The sequence below is a fragment of the Rhodnius prolixus genome, unplaced genomic scaffold, assembly GCF_049639745.1.
Source record: "Rhodnius prolixus isolate KJV_2025 unplaced genomic scaffold, Rpr scaffold_17, whole genome shotgun sequence".
Taxonomy (NCBI): domain Eukaryota; kingdom Metazoa; phylum Arthropoda; class Insecta; order Hemiptera; family Reduviidae; genus Rhodnius; species Rhodnius prolixus.
Genome location: NW_027411626.1, coordinates 228,484 through 250,438, shown reverse-complemented (window position 1 = coordinate 250,438; position 21,955 = coordinate 228,484). Strand labels below are relative to the sequence as shown.

At 31.7% G+C, this 21,955-nt stretch overlaps 2 protein-coding genes and 3 long non-coding RNA genes across 9 annotated transcripts; 3 read left to right on the top strand and 2 right to left on the bottom strand.

Moving 5' to 3' along the window:
• Window positions 1-163: 163 nt before the first annotated feature.
• LOC141459716 (uncharacterized) lies at window positions 164-8,769 on the top strand. Its single transcript, XR_012461603.1, has 3 exons — window positions 164-787; window positions 8,563-8,609; window positions 8,697-8,769. It is a non-coding gene; the product is annotated as an uncharacterized lncRNA (long non-coding RNA).
• On the top strand, window positions 1,162-2,599 carry LOC141459715 (uncharacterized). The gene is made up of 2 exons (XR_012461602.1): window positions 1,162-1,381; window positions 1,543-2,599. It is a non-coding gene; the product is annotated as an uncharacterized lncRNA (long non-coding RNA).
• LOC141459709 (TATA box-binding protein-like 1) lies at window positions 2,258-12,213 on the bottom strand. Of its 2 annotated transcripts, none has more exons than XM_074139075.1 (5): window positions 12,071-12,213; window positions 11,145-11,423; window positions 8,675-8,922; window positions 8,498-8,592; window positions 2,258-6,484 (listed from the first exon to the last, which is right to left on the bottom strand). In XM_074139075.1, the coding sequence occupies exons 2-5, from the start codon at window positions 11,418-11,420 to the stop codon at window positions 6,294-6,296; spliced, it is 810 nt and encodes a 269-aa protein (XP_073995176.1). In that variant the 5' UTR covers window positions 11,421-11,423; window positions 12,071-12,213; the 3' UTR covers window positions 2,258-6,293. The 2 variants fall into 2 exon arrangements, with proteins under 2 accessions (XP_073995176.1, XP_073995175.1); XM_074139074.1 differs by lacking the exon at window positions 12,071-12,213 and adding an exon at window positions 11,709-11,848.
• Window positions 11,772-20,949, top strand: Tango6 (transport and golgi organization 6). Of its 4 annotated transcripts, XM_074139062.1 has the most exons (11): window positions 11,772-11,910; window positions 12,252-12,466; window positions 12,576-12,708; window positions 13,349-13,583; window positions 15,272-15,523; window positions 16,069-16,284; window positions 17,296-18,369; window positions 18,455-18,635; window positions 19,205-19,356; window positions 19,434-19,547; window positions 20,699-20,949. In XM_074139062.1, exons 2-11 carry the CDS (start codon window positions 12,412-12,414, stop codon window positions 20,882-20,884), a joined length of 2,598 nt encoding a protein of 865 aa, XP_073995163.1. In that variant the 5' UTR covers window positions 11,772-11,910; window positions 12,252-12,411; the 3' UTR covers window positions 20,885-20,949. The 4 variants fall into 4 exon arrangements, 3 of the variants coding, with proteins under 3 accessions (XP_073995163.1, XP_073995165.1, XP_073995166.1); XR_012461595.1 differs by lacking the exon at window positions 20,699-20,949 and having other exon boundaries at window positions 19,263-19,356; XM_074139064.1 differs by lacking the exons at window positions 11,772-11,910; window positions 12,252-12,466; window positions 12,576-12,708 and adding an exon at window positions 12,749-13,264.
• LOC141459717 (uncharacterized) lies at window positions 20,784-21,943 on the bottom strand. The gene is made up of 3 exons (XR_012461604.1): window positions 21,763-21,943; window positions 21,176-21,331; window positions 20,784-20,921 (listed from the first exon to the last, which is right to left on the bottom strand). It is a non-coding gene; the product is annotated as an uncharacterized lncRNA (long non-coding RNA).
• Between the last annotated feature and the right edge of the window lie 12 nt (window positions 21,944-21,955).

Sequence of the window (21,955 nt, the reverse complement as noted above, 5' to 3'; positions counted from 1 at the left end):
ACTACAATCATGCCTCATTGAGTTCAATGCTTGGGCAAATGCTGTAAAAGATTTATTCCGGTATTAATTAATTAAATTAAATTATCAATATATCAATCCAATTGTTAATCCTCTATTAATAAACTTTGTTGGCCCCCAATTTTTTTTTTTTGCCTGTTGATGATCGTGGTTTCTCGGCGATCTTCCGTTTTGTTTAGCTGGATTTTCACATCTCAAGTGAACGCCATTATTATTCATATTCAGCGTCAGAACCTACGGTCTTCGCTAAGAAGCATAGAGTTTGGTAATTCTAAGATGTAGTGTGAATAAAATATCTCAAATATTAAAAATCACTGGAAGCGGTTACTTCTTATTTAGATTTGGTCCTGCCAGGAGAGCTGTCTGCAACCTATCAAAATCCCCCAACCGGAAATACCACTTTAGTGAATGAAACATTGTATTTAGATTGAACTCCACCAGGGGGACGTGAATGCAACCCAGCGAACAAAATCTATTAACTAAAAGTATCACTTAGCTGAATGAATTAAATTTTTTGCGATTTTTTTTTTTTGGAAAATGATTTTATCGATTTTGTACACGTACACAAATGGTACTAATGATAAACTACAACTTTGATTTTCAACATTTTCCGGGGGAAATTCAATGAAGGACACTTCTGTAGGGTGGTTGGGTTTTGCTTTCCATTCAAGTACCATTGGCGTGAAATGCATGGTTTGCTGCCCCACACATTTCAAAGGAGGTTTGAATGAAGAAAATTCCTTAATCAGAAAGACCATTACACAAAATGGTGAGAGGATTACAAATTTTTATTTTTTGAGTTTTTCTTTAAGATAATTTTAACGATTTTTCTTTAAACTTTTAATTCTCATTATACAAGCGTAATTTGAGAGAAAGGTTAAATCGATTAAAAGGACTGTTGTAAATCTCTAAGTACTATTTCCAGCATAATGCACGCCTCTGTTTGGTATTTTATAAAGGGCGGTTATTTGTATCGATTAAATTATGAGTTCGAATTAAACGCTTAAAGTATCGAATCACTAAATGGATTTTCCACTTTTCTGAAATTTGTTTCGAAAAATTTCCAAAATTTTGTCTCAACTTTCTATTTAATATCATTTAGAATTAATAATTTAGGATATTTAAAAGTGTTTTAATAAATTTTTTCTTGAATTGAACATCAAAAAATCTTCGTAAGAGAAAGTCACGTGACTGTTCACATCAGTTTTTTTTTTTTATCGATCTAAACATTAATCCAATGGAATATCGATGTCCGTCTTACACAAAGTAATTAGAATGCTAAAAAAGTGAGTTACTTGGTCAGGAAACAGGAAAGTTGGAACTCGCTTATTTGAAGATTTCCTAATTCATTAAAATATCCAAGGTAATTTTAATATAACTAGAGAGGTTTTCTTTTTTTATTTCTTTAATTAACAAACTTAAGATTAATATATTTAATTCAGAAAAAAAAAAACGTACTATATTTACTTTTACAATACATTATGAAATCACATAATATAAAATAAATATGTTTTCCGTGGATAGAATAAAAAAAAAAAATTACGAAATAAAAGGACAAAGAAAAATTAAAAATTATAGGCAACCAAAAAAACAAAACAAAGGAAACAGAAAAACTATCATGGAGTTTTTTTTATAATGCTAAAATACATCAACTAGAGTAACTATACAATATTACACCATTAATTTCCAAAAAATGAAATATTTGTTTATTAAAAATGTAGGCAATTTTGTTATAACAATAAACATGTGTTATTGCCAGCAGAGAGAGGTGCATAAAAAGCAATATTTAAGCAAAGAAAAAAAACAACAAAAAATGGAAACAAAACTGTGTGACTATGAGAATTTTAAGATTAAAATAAAAAAATATTCTAACCCTTCATTAATAAATATGGAAGTATGAAATATGGTGGCACATGATTAATGTAGCTTCGTAATTATTTTATGTTTTCTGGACACTTATGCACATTTGAATAAGGAAGTAAAATTAAATTATGAATATAAACATTTTCTTTTGTTTCTTTTATCATTATAATAATATATATATAAATTTTTTTATAATAATAATTAATCAGGCGTACAAGTCGATCAAACTAGCACATAAAAGAAACATTCAATCATCGTCTCCACATCTCTCTTATTGCTAAAAATATTTATTTATTTTTTTTATCAACATTAAAAACAATATCACACTTTTGACTTATAAAAAATTACTCCATTTAAAATACGACTTAATACGTTATTTTAATTTAAATGATTTTTTTTTTATTGCATAAGGCAGATCTGTTTTGATGTCAATTTAAAATATATTTTTTTCCACAATGTGCGATATCGTTAATGTATCGGATATATTTAAAGTTAATTACATATAGAATTATGTAGTTAGTTTAATTTTTATTCTTTGAAAATTAAGGTAAAAAAAATTAAACAATGTTATCTTGTCAAAAATGATTGAATCGAATGAAAAATATTTGTAAATACTTATTTATTTTTAAAGACAATATGGCAAAATATCTTGATATAATGATTATTTTGCAAAACAAAAAAAAAAATACAAGTTCTTTGCTACACAACTTTTGTGTAATATATAATATATATTAACATAAAAAGACATCTTGGCTCTTGTGAAACGTGATCCTATTGCTCAAAATATTTCCCCGGACTTGTAAAAAAAAAAACTTAATAATGATAATCAGAGAGAGAAAACAAAATTTGTAGTTCAACAAGATGAAAATTACCAAAATAGAGAAACAAGAATAGTATTTACTTAATTAATTAATAGCACACTAAAATATTGTAATTAATTGAAGTGGAAGTAGTTATTCGTTTTTAACATAGAGTATTAGAATTAAAAAAACAAAAAATCATTTCATTGTTCGTTATTAATTCCTTTTAACATAACTGCTCGAATAACAAGAGTAGGATAGGCCAGTTTAGACTATAAGGACCAGCTGAGCGTTCCAAGGAAAATTATTAGAAGAAATTATGAAGAAGATACTAAAAACACATTACAACACCACATCATCCTAATTACTTTGAGCTAGAGGTATTGGAGAACAATATTTCTCGGCTATACACAATTATTACAGTAAGTTGGGACGAGGGCAGAAAAATTTCCTATTCCATTGATACTGTAAGAAAGTAGTAAATGAAAACCTGATGTACGTACATTTTTACACAAGTAAACGAAAACTCTCGGAAGTATAAAACAAAAGACTTAGCGAGGGTAAAGGTTTATATACTTGAGAAACAGAATAGAAAAGTATGCGCAATTGTATTGTAGAAGAGTAAGGTAAAAATAACAAAAAAAAATAATTACTATGGAATTCCAGAAGTACAGACGACCAAAAAACGAAAGCGCGAAGCAAACTTAAGGATTACAAAAACTATCTTGTTGAAAGACGATTGGTTGGGCTGTCAGCCTCGATGAATTGTAAACTCTGTAAAGAAGACATTACTACTAATTGTTTTTAATTGGTTCCCAACGTTTCGACAAAAGACATGGTTTTGCTTTCTTCAAAGAACTAAATAAAAAATAAGCAAAACAAAAAATACAGAGCAAAATGAAAGTTGAGATTACTCTTACTTTTTCAGAGAACACGAAGTATTTAATTTTGGGTATGGGGGTCCCAGCAATGTTTTTCTGGGTCTTTTCAGAAGCTGAAATTCATTACTACATCACTTAAATGGGAAAAGATTAACTTAGGATATACTGCACTGCATCTGAGATAGTAAAAACTATTGCACTCCTCTCTGCACTTACAAATGATGAAACTCGCCCAGTAAAACCAAGCCAAGAAAACGCGGTTAGCCAGTACAGACAACCAATAACCCTGTAACAATCAACCATTTCCGGGCTCTCCAGGGAAGTTTTTTTTTTTTTTTTTTTTGAAATAGGGAAGCCGGGCATTTCAGGGAATAAATCTGACTCTCTGATGCAAATGCACTCTCCTTTTCGCAGAAAAAATCTCGGAACTAGTAAGGTGTATATATATATAAAAAAAAACCTCCTAACCCCCAATAACTACCAAGTCTTTCTTCAAAGGAATCGCTAAGAAGAACGAGAGCCAACAATAGGGTAACCATTTCCAGGTGCCAAAACAACAACCCCAACAAGAAAGGCAGCTAATCTATCTGCGAAGTTCTCAAATAAACTAGCTGATCCTAAAAAAAAAAAAAAATGTATGAGGCTATCTTTTGTTGAAATATATATTTATATATATAAAAAAAATCCACTTTACCATAATAATTTACAAGAAAAGTAACCTTAATAAAATTTAGTTTTCTTTTTTCTATTTTTATACAAAAAGGAACTCTTGAAGAAGAAGAAAAAAAGAACATCTTAAAATAAAATGTTAATGTGTACACAAATAAGATAAAAATTAGGAAATAAAAAGTTTAACTTTTTTTTTTTATTTCTACATTAGTAATACATACATTTTTTTTGTTTTTTTTAAGTTTTTTCTTTCTTTTTTCCACTTTGGTTTTAATTTTTCTTTTAAAAATTCATTTATAAAACCAACAAAAACTTGATACTTCACTTGAGGAACTAAAAATAAATGAGAGAGATGACTGCAGTAAATAGAAGAAAAACAAAACAAAAATAATATCCCAAAATTTAAAAATATGCAAAAAATTTGAGAGCATTTTAATAACAACGTTGTGTAAAATAGACTTACAACAAAACGAAAAAAAATATATATATATATATTTACAAAAAAAAAATGACTTGAAAAAATTAACTAGAAAGAAGTATTTAAATAAATAAAAGTTGTTCAAAGAGGGAAATTGGGTACAGACAAAAAAAAAATAATAATAATAATAATTATAAATCTAAACTAAAAGATCCACATAATAATTTGTTTCCCCTAAAAAATAAATTTTTGTACAGGTATAAACTCCTATTTACAAAACTGCACTCAATTTCGTTAATTTTTTAAAGAATCAATACCCCCCCCCTAATTTAGGGACAAAAGTATTGAAACATTTAGTTTTTTCCCCAGAAAAAAAATGTCAAACTTCAAGGACAGGTTGACAAGAAAAATGAATTTTCCATTTACTTACTGAAAGCTTTTCTCTTCTCTATGATTTGAAAATTATTCAACAAGACGAATTTTTCTCGTGATTTTATTTGTAGTAGTACATTGCGAGTCTATTGTATTCTTGACTGGTTTCCCACTTTCAAACCATCATCAGAGGTTGTTGATTCACGTCATTTTGGCGTGGAGAATTCGTCTGTACACTATACTCTCTAATCAGCAAGATTGGCGTGAGATGGAAACCAGTTGTAGTCAAATTCTTAACACCAAACTTGACTAATTCAACCTCTTTTAATGTATGAAAAGTTCGAAACCGGTCAAGAGAGACATTAAACATAAGGGCTACAATGAATAAAATCAGTGTTACTGTACCAGCACTGCAAACCTAACCACATTTTCAATCGATTTTAAATTGATTATTTTGCCCTCGACTGAATTCCAGAAAAAAAAAATATATACACGTATATATTTAATGCGCCCCCATTTCTACAAAACATAACCTTAGCTGCTTTTTAGTACCTTCTTCTAATGTTACTTTCCCCAAATAGCCTCCCCTTCCTTTAAAAAAAAAACAAAAAAACTACTGAAAAGATTTTGCCCATAGTCCCCCTCCTGTAACAATTTCCCAGCATCACAATTCATATTTTCTGCAAAACGATTTCCGCCCCGTTCATAAACTTCGTACTTTTTTTTTGAGTGCTCACATTTACAAGAAAAAGATGGGAAATAAATTCACGCGCAAATTAAGTTGAACACTAACGAATTTAAAAAAAACCTTTAACTTTTCCGGGGAAACAGTAATTGTATTCTTTTGTAATGGGCAAGCTTTTACAATTGACTAAAATAATTTCGAGTGAAAATTTGTAAATAGGAGAACAAGTGTACATTCCGTTTAATTTATTTTTTGTATATTCTTTAATTTATTTAAAGAGTTGACAAAAAAAAATATATATATTTATATATAAGGTCAATAAATAAATACGGATAGTAGATATTAATACAATTTACATGCACAGTCTTGTGTGAATCGTCAACGACCGACGTGACATTTTAAAGATTTTTTTTTTTGTTTTTGAGGCAGCACTTCCCTTTTTTTTTAAATTTTTTCTTTTTTTTCTCTTTTTTAGTTTTTCTTTTTTTTTTTTTTTTGAAAAGTGAGTGTTTTAAAAAATAAAAATCAAAAAGGAATCTTTGTTTTATTTAAAAAAAAAAAAAATAATAATAATAATAAAAAGTAGCTCAGTTATGTTCCGATTCTGAGCAACTTTCAACGTCTGTATTATTTGATTCTACCTCTTGCTCATCATCAGGATGTTTTCTTTTACGACTTATCGCGTCTATCAAATCTTCTTTGGTCCGTTCTTTTCTGAACTCATAAACCAAAGGGTATATAGTTTCTATTGCTTTCTGTACGTCTGATACGCTTGGAGCTGAAAAAGTAAATGATAGGTAACAGTTTTGAGTTCTTAAGTATATTAATAATCGATTAGCACTAAGAATTAAGAGCAAATACTCATCGATTAGTGGATAATACAAGCAAAATTGAGCACCACGGACGTGGAAGCTTTAGAGTTGTGGTTTAGTTACTTAACTATTATTATATTATTAAAATTTTATCTCACAACAAAGCTACACAATTATGCCCTGTAGAAGGTAATACATTTGTCGAAAAGTTGGCGATAACTTAATTGTTTTATTATGGACCAAATCAAAGAAAAAATATATTGTTTCTAAGACAAGACACAAGTGAGAGATTTGCTTTCCAATAGCCCTTTAACCAGTGATTTTTTTTCTTTTGAGGTTCTCTGAGTTACGAAAAACGGATTTTTACAAATTGGTCTGTAAGTGCGTTTATTTGTCTAGTTTAGCTATAAAACGAAAAAAACGCCAAAAATTGAATTGAATACTTCGATTAGGTACTACCAAAGAATATCACAATAAGGTTTAGGACTAAATCAGCCAATTAAAAGCACCACTTCATTTTTTAAGATTTTTTTTTTCAAACCTGATGAACCAGTTAGGCTTCACTCTTAATCAGTTAAGCGTGGAATTTAGTTTCAACCCCCCCCCCCCCCCCACAGTGTGCGGAATTAAAATCAGACAATGACGTGTATATGACGTCGAACGCAGGAGGGCAAAACAACCAAACAGTTTACAACGTCGTAATAGTCACCACTGCAAGCACTTTTTCTGCAATCTCTCTCTGGGAGCTTAAGATTACAGAGCATTTTGTGCTCTTTCAAAATCTTGCATCGCTTCACGTATGCATTGCCTCTAGTTAACTAGGGACGCAAGAATTTTTACAAGGAAGAAAAGAGCTTTGAATTCTGTGCAAAATGAAATCTTGCTCGCACTGAGAGGTCTGAATCTCTAACCAAGGTAAAAAACGGCATTGCACAAGAGTTGAGAGCATCTATTTGTGTCCGTAATTCCCCAATCTCTAATGCGGAGACCAAACATGTACCAACCACTTATTATTTGGCTGGCTCTCACCACCTCCCTCCGTATAAAATACTTGGCAGTTCTATTGGTAAGATAAAGGAAACATCCCACCAAATAATATTCTTATTATATTTTATTAAAATTTCCAGTTTTTATTGTTAATGGCAATTTTATATTTTTCACAACGAGTATACATATCGAACGCACCAGAATAGAGATTTGGTTTGACGTGTAAAACACACTACAATTTTTCTCTCTTACAAGTTACAGAAAATACTGCAATAATATCAAATTTTCAATTTCCAGTTTTTACCAAACATAACCGTTTTGTAGTTCCTAACAGTGATTCTTAGAAAATGATCTGTCTGAGTGTTTATGAACAAAATAACTCAAAAATAAATAAATCAATCAAAAATCGCAAGAAACTGAATCTTTATAATTAAATTGATCGCTACCAGGGGACCACCTAACTGTAAATTAGCGACAGAATCACTTAACTGAAAGTATACTTTACTGAAAGCGAAGTTAAATATCTTCGATAAAATTCTGTGTCAGTAGAAAATTGTAAAAAAGTTCGGGAAGTATCATGTAACTGAATGGAGAAGTAGTCATCAATTGTTCACCGAAGATATTACAATCTTCTTACCAAATAATGGAAATCGAGGAAGCCGTGGAGAAAAAAATAAACATCATTCAGTATTGTACACTTCCTTTCTAAAGATTACGACTAATTTCTTTCTGCTACCTAAGCAGATACCTAGTTGAATTTCTTCGAGAATTATTTATTCACATTTAACGATAATTCTGAAATAATAGTTGGTCTTTCCAGAGACCAAACTACAACTAAAAATATTGCCTAAGAAAATAAATTGTGGACAGTTCAAGAAAAAATAAATAAACAGGAGATTATCCTGTAAACAATTATACTTTTTTTATTAATAAACTTTGCTTTATAGTTTTCTTAAGTCACAAAATTCATAGAAAATAAAATTAATACTAACCAGTGACTGTGATACTGCCTGTAGAGAAGATTTTAAGAGTCGCTTTTGGGTTTTTTAACTTATAGGTAACACCGGGATGAAGTTCTGGTTCGTACCTGCATATACAATAGAAGTAAGTACTTTGTGTTTTAATTTTTTCTTTAATTATGAATCTCAATTAAAAACAAAACAACTAACTCAGCTTCTCTATGTCTCTCAGAGAATAACGTGATTTTAATGGCAAAAGGCATACTACATGTACCAAGTACATTGACAACCCTGTAATTCGTAAATCGAGCATTAAAGCCCAATTTCTGCAAAGTCCGTGCAAATCTTCTAGCCGCTATCCTGGAACTTTCTTCGCTGGTCGCTCCAGTACATGTTACCTTTCCTGAAGACCACATAGACGCTGTTGTATAAGGTCTGCGCAGTTTCATTGTTAACATCTGTACAAAATTTAATTTAATTGACTTCTGGAAGATAATTAAAATTAAAGTTTAATTATAAAAAATTATGAAGTATTTTTTTTTTTATTGAGTAAGCAGGGAAGTTAAGAAAATGATTCATTTAGTATTAAATTCCAAGCTTAAGACACATGATGTTAAGGAGGACCTAAAGGTATTGGGTGTAAGAAAATGGAGGCAGGAGGTCCACGACATAGAGCAGTGGTGGAAAGTGGTTGAGGCTCTAGTGCCTACCAAGAAGATATCTCATGAAATTAAATATCTGAAAATAAGTTTATCTAATGCTAAATTCGAAAATGTGTTTAAAGTAGGCAGCACTAAAATCACGGCCAATCATTCCGTGGATTGAGATAGAAAAGCAGATTAGTGGCGTTTCACACCATTCCTAACGTACTATTTATCGCCCTACTTTTCTCTTACACCTTTTATGCTGGATCACCCTGTATGATACATAAAGTACGCGGATTTAAATATTAAATTTATAGTCATTTTACACCAAAAGTTGAAGTGTTCTCATTTTCAACATTCTCTACTTTTAAAAAAAGTTCATCAATTTTAAGATCTAATATCTGGTTAGATTTTTGATGGAGGTAATCAAAGAAATCGTATCAGATAATCAATTAACACGTTTAGTAAAGTATTAGCAACGTATAACTTTTGTTAAGTAGTGGTAGAGGTACCTCTGTATCAAATGAATTATTCGCAGATGAAGACAGATTCTCTTCATTATTTTTTTTTTAAATCAAAGTAGAGACTTAGAAGAGTTAGATGCGCGAGTAATGAGAACAATCCCAGGAGACATAATCTATAACTGATTCACCAGCACAAGCATAACAATTCACAGGAGTTGATAGAAACCAAGTCAATTTTAGGCCTTGTGATAGTGACAAAACGATCTTGAGACAAGAGTAGAACAATCCATGAATTCAAGACTGTGGAATCCTTCAAACATTAAAACGTAACAGTAACCAATAAATATGAAATGATAACTGAAATTCACAATTATGTTTTCCATAGAAAAGTTGTTAGAATATACACAAGACAGAATATATATATACTTGTACGCAAACGAAGCAGAAAAAAATAATTTTGGTGAGGGGTAAAAGGTGCAGGAAAGATTTTAGTCCAACGTTACACGAAGGAATTTGGAAAATTTGCCCAAAGTAGGAACCTAAGAAAGCTCGAACTAAGGAGATCGACATTGTTCATGATAAGATAGATTGTTTGGTTAACATTTAGTTTATCAACTACCATGTAGAAAGGATACTAGAGCAAAAATCATCGACAAGGTGTTGCACAGCAAGCTTGCTCCATTAAATAGATATGGGTGGATATTATATTTATTCTGCGGGGAAAAAACAAAAATGTAAAAAATGAGTTGGAATCTACTTTAAATGAAAAACCGAGGCAAGTTTCTAAGAAGTTTGGTTATTCAAAATGAGTTTATCCAAATCATTATCAACAGAATCAGTTTGGTCTGAATCCAGAAGGCAAGGATGGAATTGAAGTATTAACAGAACCAAAAAAAAAAACTTATTCAAACAAATTTAATGATACTTTTACATGAAATTGTTCCAACAAAAATGTCGTCTTTATTAACTTAAATGTTTGAAATAGATTGTAAAATATATTTGTCCTATTTTCACATAACGATGCACAAGTAACTGGTATACTTGTGTTTCATAAGACCTACCCCAAACCCTAAATACCTAGGAAGGTTACTTACCTCGACGTGATGAATATTAAGATATTTTCTCAAAGAATTCAGTTAGAATGGAATTATAACTAAATATATGAATATGTATTTTCACAAGAATTAGAGTGTTTAAAGTGAACGATGAAATTATAATAAGAATATTAATTTAATTAAAAAATAATTGTAAGAATTTAGAAAATTAACTTTTATGGCAGGTATCTAGCAAATGTATACTACAAGAACTTTAAAGGAAAACATTCCAATTAATTGCTGAAAAACTTTACTAAAATAAAGAAAATTTCGCTGACCATAAATCTAAATTAATTTTACAAGCAAATCCACAGGATAAATTCGAGGGAACACTTTTACAAAGATCAGAAAATAAATAATTAAAAATTGAAATAATGGAAATGCCTTCATTAGCTCCAAAGAAATGCAGAACTTAACTGCGTTTAAATAAAAACAACAAACTAGATCTTAAGTATATTTAATAGTTTTGTTCACTTACTCCATTCTCTCTTCGATATTCGACATGCCGACCTGTCAAGGCAATTTGTCGAAGGTTCAAATGGCACTTGACACTAAAACTACACACTACGTTGTTTATAACTATGTCAATTTCGGGTTCTTCTATTTCTTGCACTGATTCTTTGATACAGTAATTGTCAGTTTCTACTTGCGCTATTTCATGACCCACGGCACCACCTAGTTTGTTCATCTCTAAGTGGGCAAGAGTTCCGTTTTGTAAGGGTTTCATTCCGCTCCCTTGTACAACTGCTGCCATTACCTATAACTCAGAAATAAGTAATAAATAAACTGATATAAGAAACGAGAGCATGCATCTAAAGCTTGTGATAGACATATATGCAAAAGATTGCTATTAACCAATCATTTCCATACATATAGCATTACTTAACATATAAAAATATCCTAATTTAAATTAATGAAAAACGTATTAAAAATATTTAATTTGGGGCTTGGTCAGCTAATCAGCTGTATACAAAGTACATGGTACTACTCCGTAATGAAAATGAAAAGGAATGGTTATTTTTAGAAAAACAAATTTACTCACAAAATTCATTTCAAATCATCAAAAGTCATTATCTAAATAGGACTGACTATTTAAGCTAAAACTTTACATTTATCATCTTATTTAAAAAAAAATAATACAAAATGATCCGAACGAAAATAGACGGGAACAAGACGAGCCAGCCACTAAAGCTCGCTCTGTTGAAGATCTACTTCTACGGTTCTGATTCGATACACAGCCACCGGTAATTGTGTTGCAATTTTAATAATTACATTTTCATTTGCGCTTGCAATGATTGAAATTAAAATTTCTAAAATAATTTAAAAAAATTAGAAACTAATAAGGAAAAATACAAAAACTCTGAAAACAGAAAATATATTATATTTTTTAAAAATATTAGTTACCTTTTAATTGTACAAGTTTAAGTACAATACAGTAATATTAATAATGGTATTATTAATCACACTTTAAAAATTTACTATAAGTAATTTTACTTTAAAACTCAACTTCAAGGTACCCAACCTCTAAGAATAAAAAAGTATCAAATCCTTGATTACCATAATGAACATGATTTTTTTCTTTCAGGTGTTGAAGGTAAGGAGGTTTCGTAACATGAGACAGGAGGTAACTTTATTCAGGTTAGATTAAAATAGTAAACATTGGTTATGAGTGAATATATGTCTATATTTGCCTAAAAACGAAAAAAAAAAAAATTGTCGGTGTAAAACAGTATTTTTTGACAGTTATGTCTGTTTCTAAACTAATAACTGAAATAGATAGCTTGGTTTCATCGAAAAAAGGTAATATGTTTCTTTTTAAAATTATTATTCGCATTTATTTTAAAAGAAAGATTGCTATTTATTGCGAATTTAGCAATAATTTTTTTCATTTAATTTCTTTTATTGCCAGGATCCACAAGTTTCACTATAGAAGAAGTACTTTTTGCTAAATTGAAAGGATCTTCTAATGAGGAAACTCTAGAGCAAGTGAAGTTGTTGGAAGCAACATTATCTCAAAATAATCCATTTAATGATGAACAGTGGTAACCCTAGCGTTAATATTGTATTTTGATCATTTAATAATGTTACTTGATATTCATTTTCTGTACGTAATTGCATTTGGTCCTGTTTTGACCGAATGAGTTCATTTAAATACTTAAAAATGGAATTAATCAAATCCTCATTATTTTGGGCAACATTGAGCCATAATTTTAAAAAGATTGTCTCGGAAATGGTTCCAACTACAACTTGTGTATCGGGGGTCTAAGAGGGTTGTTGTTTACCTTGACTAGGAGTGGCTGTTGGGATGGACTTGTTATAAGCCTCCTAAGGTTTTTGGCAAAGGAAAATTTTTCGATATAGATGCTTGGTCTCCACAATTGGGCCAGAGTACATGCAGTCTTCCCATGCTGAATGTGCTAGACCGCCCAGGAAGGCACAAATGTAGGTATCAAGCTTCTACAGAAACACTAACTCAAAAAACTAGTCGCTACATCTCATCGTTACACTACCACACATTAACGGAAAGGAAGTTCATGAAAAGAGTAGCTACTTCGCTCCACTTCCGCCAGTATTTTCGGAGAAAAATCAACTTTGAAAGTTAGACTTAATCGTATTACTTCCACTTACCAAATAGTAAGAGAAAGTTTTGATAAATTGATTTTAAAGTCATTTTTTTTTTAGGTGGAGATTTTTATGTGTTTTGATGGAAAAGCTTCTGAAGCTAAAAAATAATCTTATTTGTGCTGATGAAAAAGAAGGTTTATTAAGCGTAAATCAAATACAAACCATAAAGTCCAGCTTGCAGATATTAATTTCTTTTGGTATATTGGCTCATCTTCCTACTGGAATAGGAATTAGTTTGGAGAAAAGATCTACAGTAGACCTCAAAATATTACCTACATCAAGTTCTCTGCAAGTAAGTTATTTTCAGAGCACTGGGTCTTGTTAAAGAAATGATTCCTTTGAAGCACCCTCGAATTTTTCGCTTATTACGTTTGTATACGAGTATGGAAAGCGCTAAACCAGTCATGTAATCAACCATTAGTTGCAACCTGGCGTATCTGTACGAGAGTATCATCCTCTGAAACAGAGTGAACTTTTTCCACCGTCTACAAAGATAACCAAATTCTTTATTATATGGCTGGGTGTTTATTTCCCCATCTATTTCACAAACTCTAAGAAAAGACTTTATGCCCTGAAATTGATATTCTGTGTTCGGTCGCGATCGGGGAAGTTCGGCTAGTTCGGCTGGCTATGACTTCGCGCTGGTCAGCCCATCGCCCGCGCGCGTACTGACGTTCGCCGCCGCTGGTTGGACTTTCAGCTTTTCGTGTATATTTAAAACCTTATTCTTATTCTCTGAAGCTTTGTATATATTTTACCTTAGTTTCTATGTGCTTCTATGCCATTCTAACGCTGCCCAACTACCCCCTCTACCTTCTCTTAGACCATAGGGTCACCTCCTTATCTATTGAGGGAGTCCGCTACTGACCAGCGTCCTGTACGGTGCTTGGTCTGCTGTATGTGCCTTTGAGCCTGCTGGTGTTACTGTGCTTCTTACCGCTTCTCTACGCTGCTACGCTTCGCTTCCGCCTTGGTGGTATACACGTACCATCACTCGATTGGCATCAAGGGACATCACCCCAACTATTCTAAGCTTCGCGGGCCACTCCGTGGACCCGCTTCCGGTGCAAGGTTCGTTCTCTCCTTACGCCTTTCCTGAGATTTCCCTCTTCCTCCACGCTACGCTTAACCATCAGACAAGTATATACAGTTCCTATTTCCGCTTTCCTTAGAGACGCTTATACCTCTACCATATCCGCTGTCCTGGCATTCGCCCTTATACCTCTAGCACTGCGCTTCAGGAGCTTCACTTCCGGTCGCAAGGGTAAGTGGTACTCATTCCTACCTCTGCTCTACACTCTATATATATTTGCATGTATTCAAGTGTGACCTATTCACGATTATTGTAACCCGCTTCGTCACTTCCGGTTCTATCCGCTGGCGCATAGCGCCCCGCCTAACGCTACGCTTTGGGGTGTCAACGTTCACGCGCTGACATTCTGTAAAGTCGATCCTTCAACAGAAATACCCAGAAAGAGAACACATCAATTCTGTCAACATTTTCCTATATTAATGTTTTATTTTATTTATCCATTTTTTTTCAATTTTCCATGTGTCAGGTTATTCGAACAAAGTTTTTCTCTATTTTTTAAAACTTCCTTTAGAGACTAGAAAGGTAATTCCGTAAAAAGATTAAATAAGGCCGCTTTTCACCCTTATATGCCTGTATCTAAATGTCACGTTGTAGTCCCTAGCTTTTCTGCAGAGCGAATTTTTTTACTTAGAGCAGTAAAGGCAAAAGCTGAAGATAAGCGTTATGAGTGTTTTGAGAATAAGATTTCGCGTATTCTAGAGTTATGTACGGTTGACATGTCCTTCCTTTGCAATCCAATCGTGAAAAGAAAGTAATGCTGCAAAGTTCCAGATTCTACCAAAATTACTAAAGCGAAAGTTTTGTGATTGTTTCATACAGTTCTTAATTTTTACTAAAATTTAAATTTTTATAACTATCAAATACATTTTTTTTTTCCATGTAAAAAGAAAGCATACAGCTTGAATCTTGTACTGCGTTGTATAATGTGTTTGAAAGAAGAAGAAACATTAAGAAGAATGTTGTTTTCCATCCATCTTGGAGATTGTTTAGCCGCAATTTTCCAGCTTATGCTCAATCCAGAAGCACTAAAGAATGATCCAGTCAGTAAGATCTATCTTGAGGAACAGTTAGCATATTTATTGGGAAATTCTTGTCAATCAGTTCTAGTTAAAGAACTCATGTTATTAAATGGGAATAAGGTTTGTCGTTTTATTTCATTTAGTAAATAGTATTTTAAATATATATATTAATATTTTCAACTTAAATATTGGCCAACTCAAGAGGTTTTATTTATTTTACTTATTTACTTTATTGTTTATTCTTTCTATTCTTATAGTAATGCTTTTTTTTCTGGTGGCTTTACGTCTAACTGCCTAATTAAGTGTCGCGACGGAGACGTCTAGTCACACGTATTTTACTCATATTAATTAAAATCTAAGGCCTAGATTGAGAATCGATTGACTAGAATCGAACTAATGCATTTGCGAGTCCCGTCTCTTTCCGATCGCCTATCGTAGTGCATTCCACTTGGTCATATAACAGTTAGTTTGTTGGTTTAGTTTTGTTTCTAGTATCTGTTTTTGATTTTTGCAAAATTAAAAAAAAAAAAAAAGACCCAACCATCTGGAACATGTTGTAACCTAAAAAAACACTCTCTTTTACCATTTTGAAAATTACAGTTCTTTTAATTTCTCATGTAAATGAATGTATATATTGAATTTTATTAATTGGACTATTTTCACAGGAATGTCCGCCAAAGTTAGCACGTGCTTTAAAGATGATTATGGTTGAGAGATTAGAAAAGGATAATGGCGTTCTGGCAACTTGTAAAGCAATTCTAGACGTTGCCGGCGATCAAAATTCACCAAAACAATGGAAAACACTATTATTGATTGCCAAACTAATTTCCACACCACACCAGAATCGAAAACAAATTTACAGAGATAAAGTATACCCTCAGGTTTGTATTTACTAGTTGATTGATGTTCAGAATCTTTGACGGCCTTAATGACCATAGAAATTTCCAAAATTCCTTTCATCCAGTTATTCTTAAGGAGGCTACTCCAACTCGTTCGTCCTCAAATATCATCTTTCTCTTCTTAAATCCTACATTACTTGCAGCGGCAATGATTAGCTAATCACACTTAACAAGTCGGTACAACAGCCACTGTCGTGACCTCTTATTTAAAAATTTTCTCTTACTGTTGGTATGATGAAGGCCGTCTTAGCCTTTTGCATTCCAGAAAAACATGAACTGCTACATGAGTATTCGGAAACGAAGCCTTTGCAGTGTTTGAAAATTAAAAAAATAAAATAAAAAATGTATGCGATTTTGGCTATTTTATTTTGATCAGCATTAAAAAGTAAATCAAGCAGGCATTCCTAACCCGTCTGGAAAGGTTAAATTTCTATACTCTCAGTTCACTCAGACTTAAATAGGTTTGGAGTGCTGGATAAGTAAAAGTAAAGGAAAGTAATCGCCTATTTTTTCAGGCGGGGCTTAACCTCCAATTACCGATTAGGTGTCATGGACGGAGGAGACTAGCAAACATACTTTACTGTAAATTTCTTTTATTAACCATTAAATAAAATCCAAGGCCTAAGACCGGGAATCGAACCCAGTACCACAATACATATTAGCTTTACTGGTCTCGCCACTAACCGCTCGGCTAGAGTGATGGATAATACCGTTGATTTTATTAGCACGCATGTTTATTGCATCTCTACATACAGAGTCAGCAAGTGTAGTGCGTGACGGAAACACAAGTGAAATCAAAATCACTACAAGTGATTGTGAGCTTTGATGGATGAAATCAACGATAGGAAATTTTTGTTTTTTAAGTTAATTTACTTTTTCCCATGTATGTAAAGGAGTAATTCCTTAAAATTTCAATAAATTTGTTCTATACACTATAAAATTTAGAACTTTTGGATCTAAATTATTATTTTAACTCTTTTTTTTTTCATACAGGTATTTAAATTGTTATCCACAAATGAGATGCAATATGCCCAGATTGCTGTGTTGTGCGTTCGCAGTATACATGAAGTAGACCCTGGAGTATGTGAAAAATATTTCATCGAAAAAATTTGCAAAATATTAACAGTATCTAGTACTGAAGAAGAACTAAACACTTTTATAGAAATTCTTCATAACTGTATTGGAAAACCATCTTCCGAACAATGGTCATTACCTACTTCGTTTTTCAAATCAATATACGTAAATATATTTCGATTATATTGTTTTGTATTTAACAGCGTTTCACATATTAAAACTAAATTGAGAAATATTGTTTTATCAATATTGGCTAAGGATATGGTTTATGATGATTTCGTTTTTGGTACTGTGAAAATTAAGTTTAATTTTGGTGAAAATGGTGGTGTATTCACAGAAATGAGTAATGAAGAGATGCTAACACCTTGGGGTGACGCTTCGGAGATTTTATTAAATTTATTAGAAGATAGTGATGATTTAAAGGTGAATCTTTTCAAAGCTGTATTAACATCAATGGATGATGGTTCTTTGGAACGTAAAGCAGTAGGAGCTACTCTACTTTCGGAATTGTGTTCATCTCCGTCTGTATTGAAATGGATAGACGAAGAACCTTTAAGTATTGTTAATTTTATCAAAACTTTATTAGAAGAGAATAGTGACAATGAGATCATCTGTCTTGGTCTAATGGTACTGTCGTTGCTGTTAAATACTGAACCAAGAGTCACGACTAGGGATTGGACTGTATTTGATGGACTTGTGGAACCGTTGAAATTATTTAAGCTTAAATCTGAAAATGTGGAATTGAGGGTATTAGCTGATGAAATCTACTGTTTAATTCTTACAAGAGGTGTTATTAGTATAGAAGCGTCAAAAGCAAAGAAATCAGTTAATATCAAGAGAAAACAAATTGATAGTTATGCCCAAGCTTTGATAGATGTAACCGATCCATTACTTCCAGTTAGGGCTCATGCTATAAGAGAACTAGGCAAGCTTATACTTCTAAAGGATACTGAAGCGCTTAAAAATAAGGATAAGATTTTATGCTTGCTAAAGGTAAATAAAATTATATAATTATTCAATTCAGTAGCATTTTTAATGTGTTCACTCGCACATCTTCTGTTATAATTTTCTGTTAAAGGAGAACTTAAAATCTGATGATTCCTACGTTTATCTGAGTGCTGTAGAAAGTTTGGCAACTCTGACAGGCAGCTATCCTGACGATGTGCTTATTATGCTTACTGAACAGTTTGTTCATTGTAAAATTCCAGAAACAAGACTTAAAATCGGTGAAGTCCTTATGAGGGTTATCAGGATTCTAGGTCAGAAAAGCTTTCTTATATGTATCTACAATGGATAAGGTTGAAACAATCACACTTCACATTTCTTTCAAACCTAGAATATATCATAAACTATTAACACTAAAACATTGCTAATTATACAGTTGTAGTGCTAACTTTTCTCTACAATTCAGTAAAGAATTCATTGAAATCTAAGCAATACGAAAAGAGATATAAACGTTTGAAATTTGAACGAATTTGAAAACCACGAAAACTTTAACCTTCTATATCTCATTAACTATGATCACTAAAACATCGCTGTTAATATCAGTTATACAGCTAACTTTTCTCTACAATTCGGTAAAGAATTTATTGAAATCTAAGCAATACGAAAAGAGATATAAACGTTTGAAATTTGAACGAATTTGAAAACCACAAAACTTTATCCTTCTATATCTCATTAACTATTATCACTAAAACATCGCTATTTATATCAGTTATACAGCTAACTTTTCTCTACGATTGGGAAGATTTGATTTTAATAATTTCACTTGAGCTACTGTTACCTTCAATATTTATTCTATGATTTATTGTATTTTTACTGTTTGTAGGAGAAATGGCAGTTGTATATAAAAATGAAATCATTAACGCATTATTATTTGGATGTAGAGATTCGGATCATCTTGTAAGAGCTTCAAGTTTATCAAGTCTGGGTGAACTGTGTCGTATACTTACTTTCAGAATACATGCATTCATTATAGAGGTACACGATTAGAGATAACGAATTCTTGAAGCGCGAGTTAGCAGCTGTTTCTAATTTTGCCTTATTTTTATTTACAGATTTTTGAGTGCATAAAGTGTATATTTGAAACAGATAAAGCTATGGAGCCTAGACGTGCTGCAGTTATGTTGCTTACACTATTGCTGAAAGGATTAGGTACAGATGCGTTAAATGTAAGGATAATTTTAAAATTCGAAATCTAATGTCCAAAAACATTATGCCACTCGTAAGGAGTTAAGGGTAATGGACTTAAAATTTTCCAAGTTTGTTTTTATTTAAGCTAAGTAGTAAATGTCTTCAGTAGCAAAACCAAAGGGTTAAAACAAAGGTCATTTTATAAACAAATTTAAGTTTTTCGAAAGATTTAGTCTTCACTTCTATCGGCATGTCAAAGACTTCCATTGGCAACTTCAAAAGGCAGTCAGGTTCCATTTAAATCGGGGTCCACTAATACGGTAGCACATTATTTTTAATGGAGAGTCTCCTTATGGTCTATGACGATATGTTAGACGTTAGACGGCGTAAAGGTTCCAATGTTGTTTGTTTTTGTTCGAGGCATATGTACATCAGTACCTAAGTTTAAGTACGTAAATCTTAATAGATAACCAGAATTTATGGCATGTAGATGCAGAAGTCAATTAGTCACCGCAGACTCATTGCTTATCCGGTACATCGACAGGATCTTAAAGGCCAGTTTTGGTACCATTGATGGATAATCGTAACTAGTACATTTTCTCACAAGACAAATGGCTTGACCTTATGTTGCAAGAATTTGTCGCAACTTTGTAAATTTGTTGCAACTTCGCTGGTGGAAATTTTGTCAGTTCGTTGGTTTTAGTATGCACTTTTTTTTTTTTTTTTCACCTGATCGTTTTCGTACTTTCAGTTACAAATTATCCCTAGCAGAACATGTCTGGGATAGGGAGAGCACCTAGGAAGTTCTTTCAATCAGTAAACTTAAAAGAGTTTCGACGAAACATTCAGCAAGGCTTGGGTATTAGTGGTTGTGGTATACATCAATAGGACTCCAAACATAACATTTGATGTTAAGAGAGTATATTGTTAACCGTGATGATGTAAAACATAATTAAACAATTGTTGAAAGTTTGGTTAAGACCTCAGTGCTAGATAATATCGGTTTCGGACTTTCACGTCACAAACAGGAATTTTTCCCTTATTGAAATATTTAATACTTAATTTATAGTAAATAAAGTGTAAAAGTCTCGTCTATAACCCTTAACTTCTTCTGGGTGATCCTTATTTTGTTCCTGTTTTTATAAACATATTTACTTGTCACGTAACAATATATTTTTTTTTTTTACAGACATTAGAGCCAATACTAGTATACATTTATAGATTACTAAAGTACATTTATAATTATGAAAAGGATGATATTACTAGACTGCATGCTCAGCTTGCAATTGAAGAATTGAATTCAAGTACTATTGCGTTTCTTTGTCCACGGCAGGATTTGAAGAAACATATCTTCGTACTTCATCCTCCAACATGATATTTTTGTTAGTGTAATTTTTGTTTTTATACTGGTTCTGAAAATAAATTATGTTATTTTTTTTATTATTATTATTCCAAAATTAATCTCCCTAAAGTCAAGTTTAAAGAACAAAGACAAATATAGTTTTCTTTTTTTTACTGATCTCAAGTTCCCTCAAAAAATATTGGAATGCAACTGGAACGATTTATAATAAAACATTTTGCTTTTAAACAATTACTACTTCACTATTAAAATTATTTTCACATCGTCTACAATTCATTATTTAATTTGGGCAAATATCAAACTTACCTAATGTTGGTAAGATGAAAATAGAAGTGATAACGTTTTGTTGGAAATTAGAAACAGATTCTACATGGCCATGCGATCTAGCGGAAAAACTGAGAACAATACTTCTGAGTACTAGTGTCGATCTTCCCAACGCTCTTAACAGCAGTTTTTGTTGCACTTAAGTTGAAATTGTCCAGATATAATACGTAAAAAGTCATTAATTGTACTAATTAATGCAAAGTGTAAGTTATTAAGGGCTTAAGCCATTACTCAGTGTAAACAATAAGCAATAATAAAATCAATAATTACTTGAAATATAAGCAAGGTTGAAATTTCTTTATTGTTCTAAAAAAAAATGCGTAAAAGAAATTGTTGACAGAGAATTAGAACCTGTATGATGCATTCATTATGGAAATATACTCAGATTTATGGAGTCTACTAAGTAGTAATCTCTTTTAAAATATTTTAGCACTCTTAAGCAACGGCTTAGGAATTCTCGAAAAGAAAGAAATACGTGATATCAGTATTAATTTTGTACTTTCGAATTATTTAGGAAAAATATAAGCTTAAAAGATTCTTCAAGGTTTTTGCAAGTTTCTAATACCTACTTAGTTCAAAGATCCCTGATTACGGTGGGAGAGTTCAGGAGGAAATCCTAAGTGTGATCGGAGCAGAAAATGTGCAAAAAGTGAGAAAGTATCAGATTTTTTTTCAATAAATCAAACTTTTTTTTTTTTTTTTACAAAATTTCTGTTGATCGCTGAACTGTTGTGAACTATACCATTATCAAGAAAGGTTATA

Excerpts from the sequence above, each read along its gene's own strand:
- LOC141459709 (XM_074139074.1), bottom strand. Across the intron at positions 8,923-11,144 it reads AATATCGAAGAGAGAATGGA|ATGTTAACAATGAAACTGCG; the intron begins GTAAGTGAACAA and ends AATTTTGTACAG. Across the intron at positions 8,593-8,674 it reads GAGAGACATAGAGAAGCTGA|GTACGAACCAGAACTTCATC; the intron begins GTTAGTTGTTTT and ends TTGTATATGCAG.
- Tango6 (XM_074139062.1), top strand. The coding sequence starts at position 12,412 with ATGTCTGTTTCTAAACTAATAACTGAAATAGATAGCTTGGTTTCATCG. Across the intron at positions 12,467-12,575 it reads CTTGGTTTCATCGAAAAAAG|GATCCACAAGTTTCACTATA; the intron begins GTAATATGTTTC and ends TTTTATTGCCAG. Across the intron at positions 19,357-19,433 it reads TACATGCATTCATTATAGAG|ATTTTTGAGTGCATAAAGTG; the intron begins GTACACGATTAG and ends TTTTATTTACAG.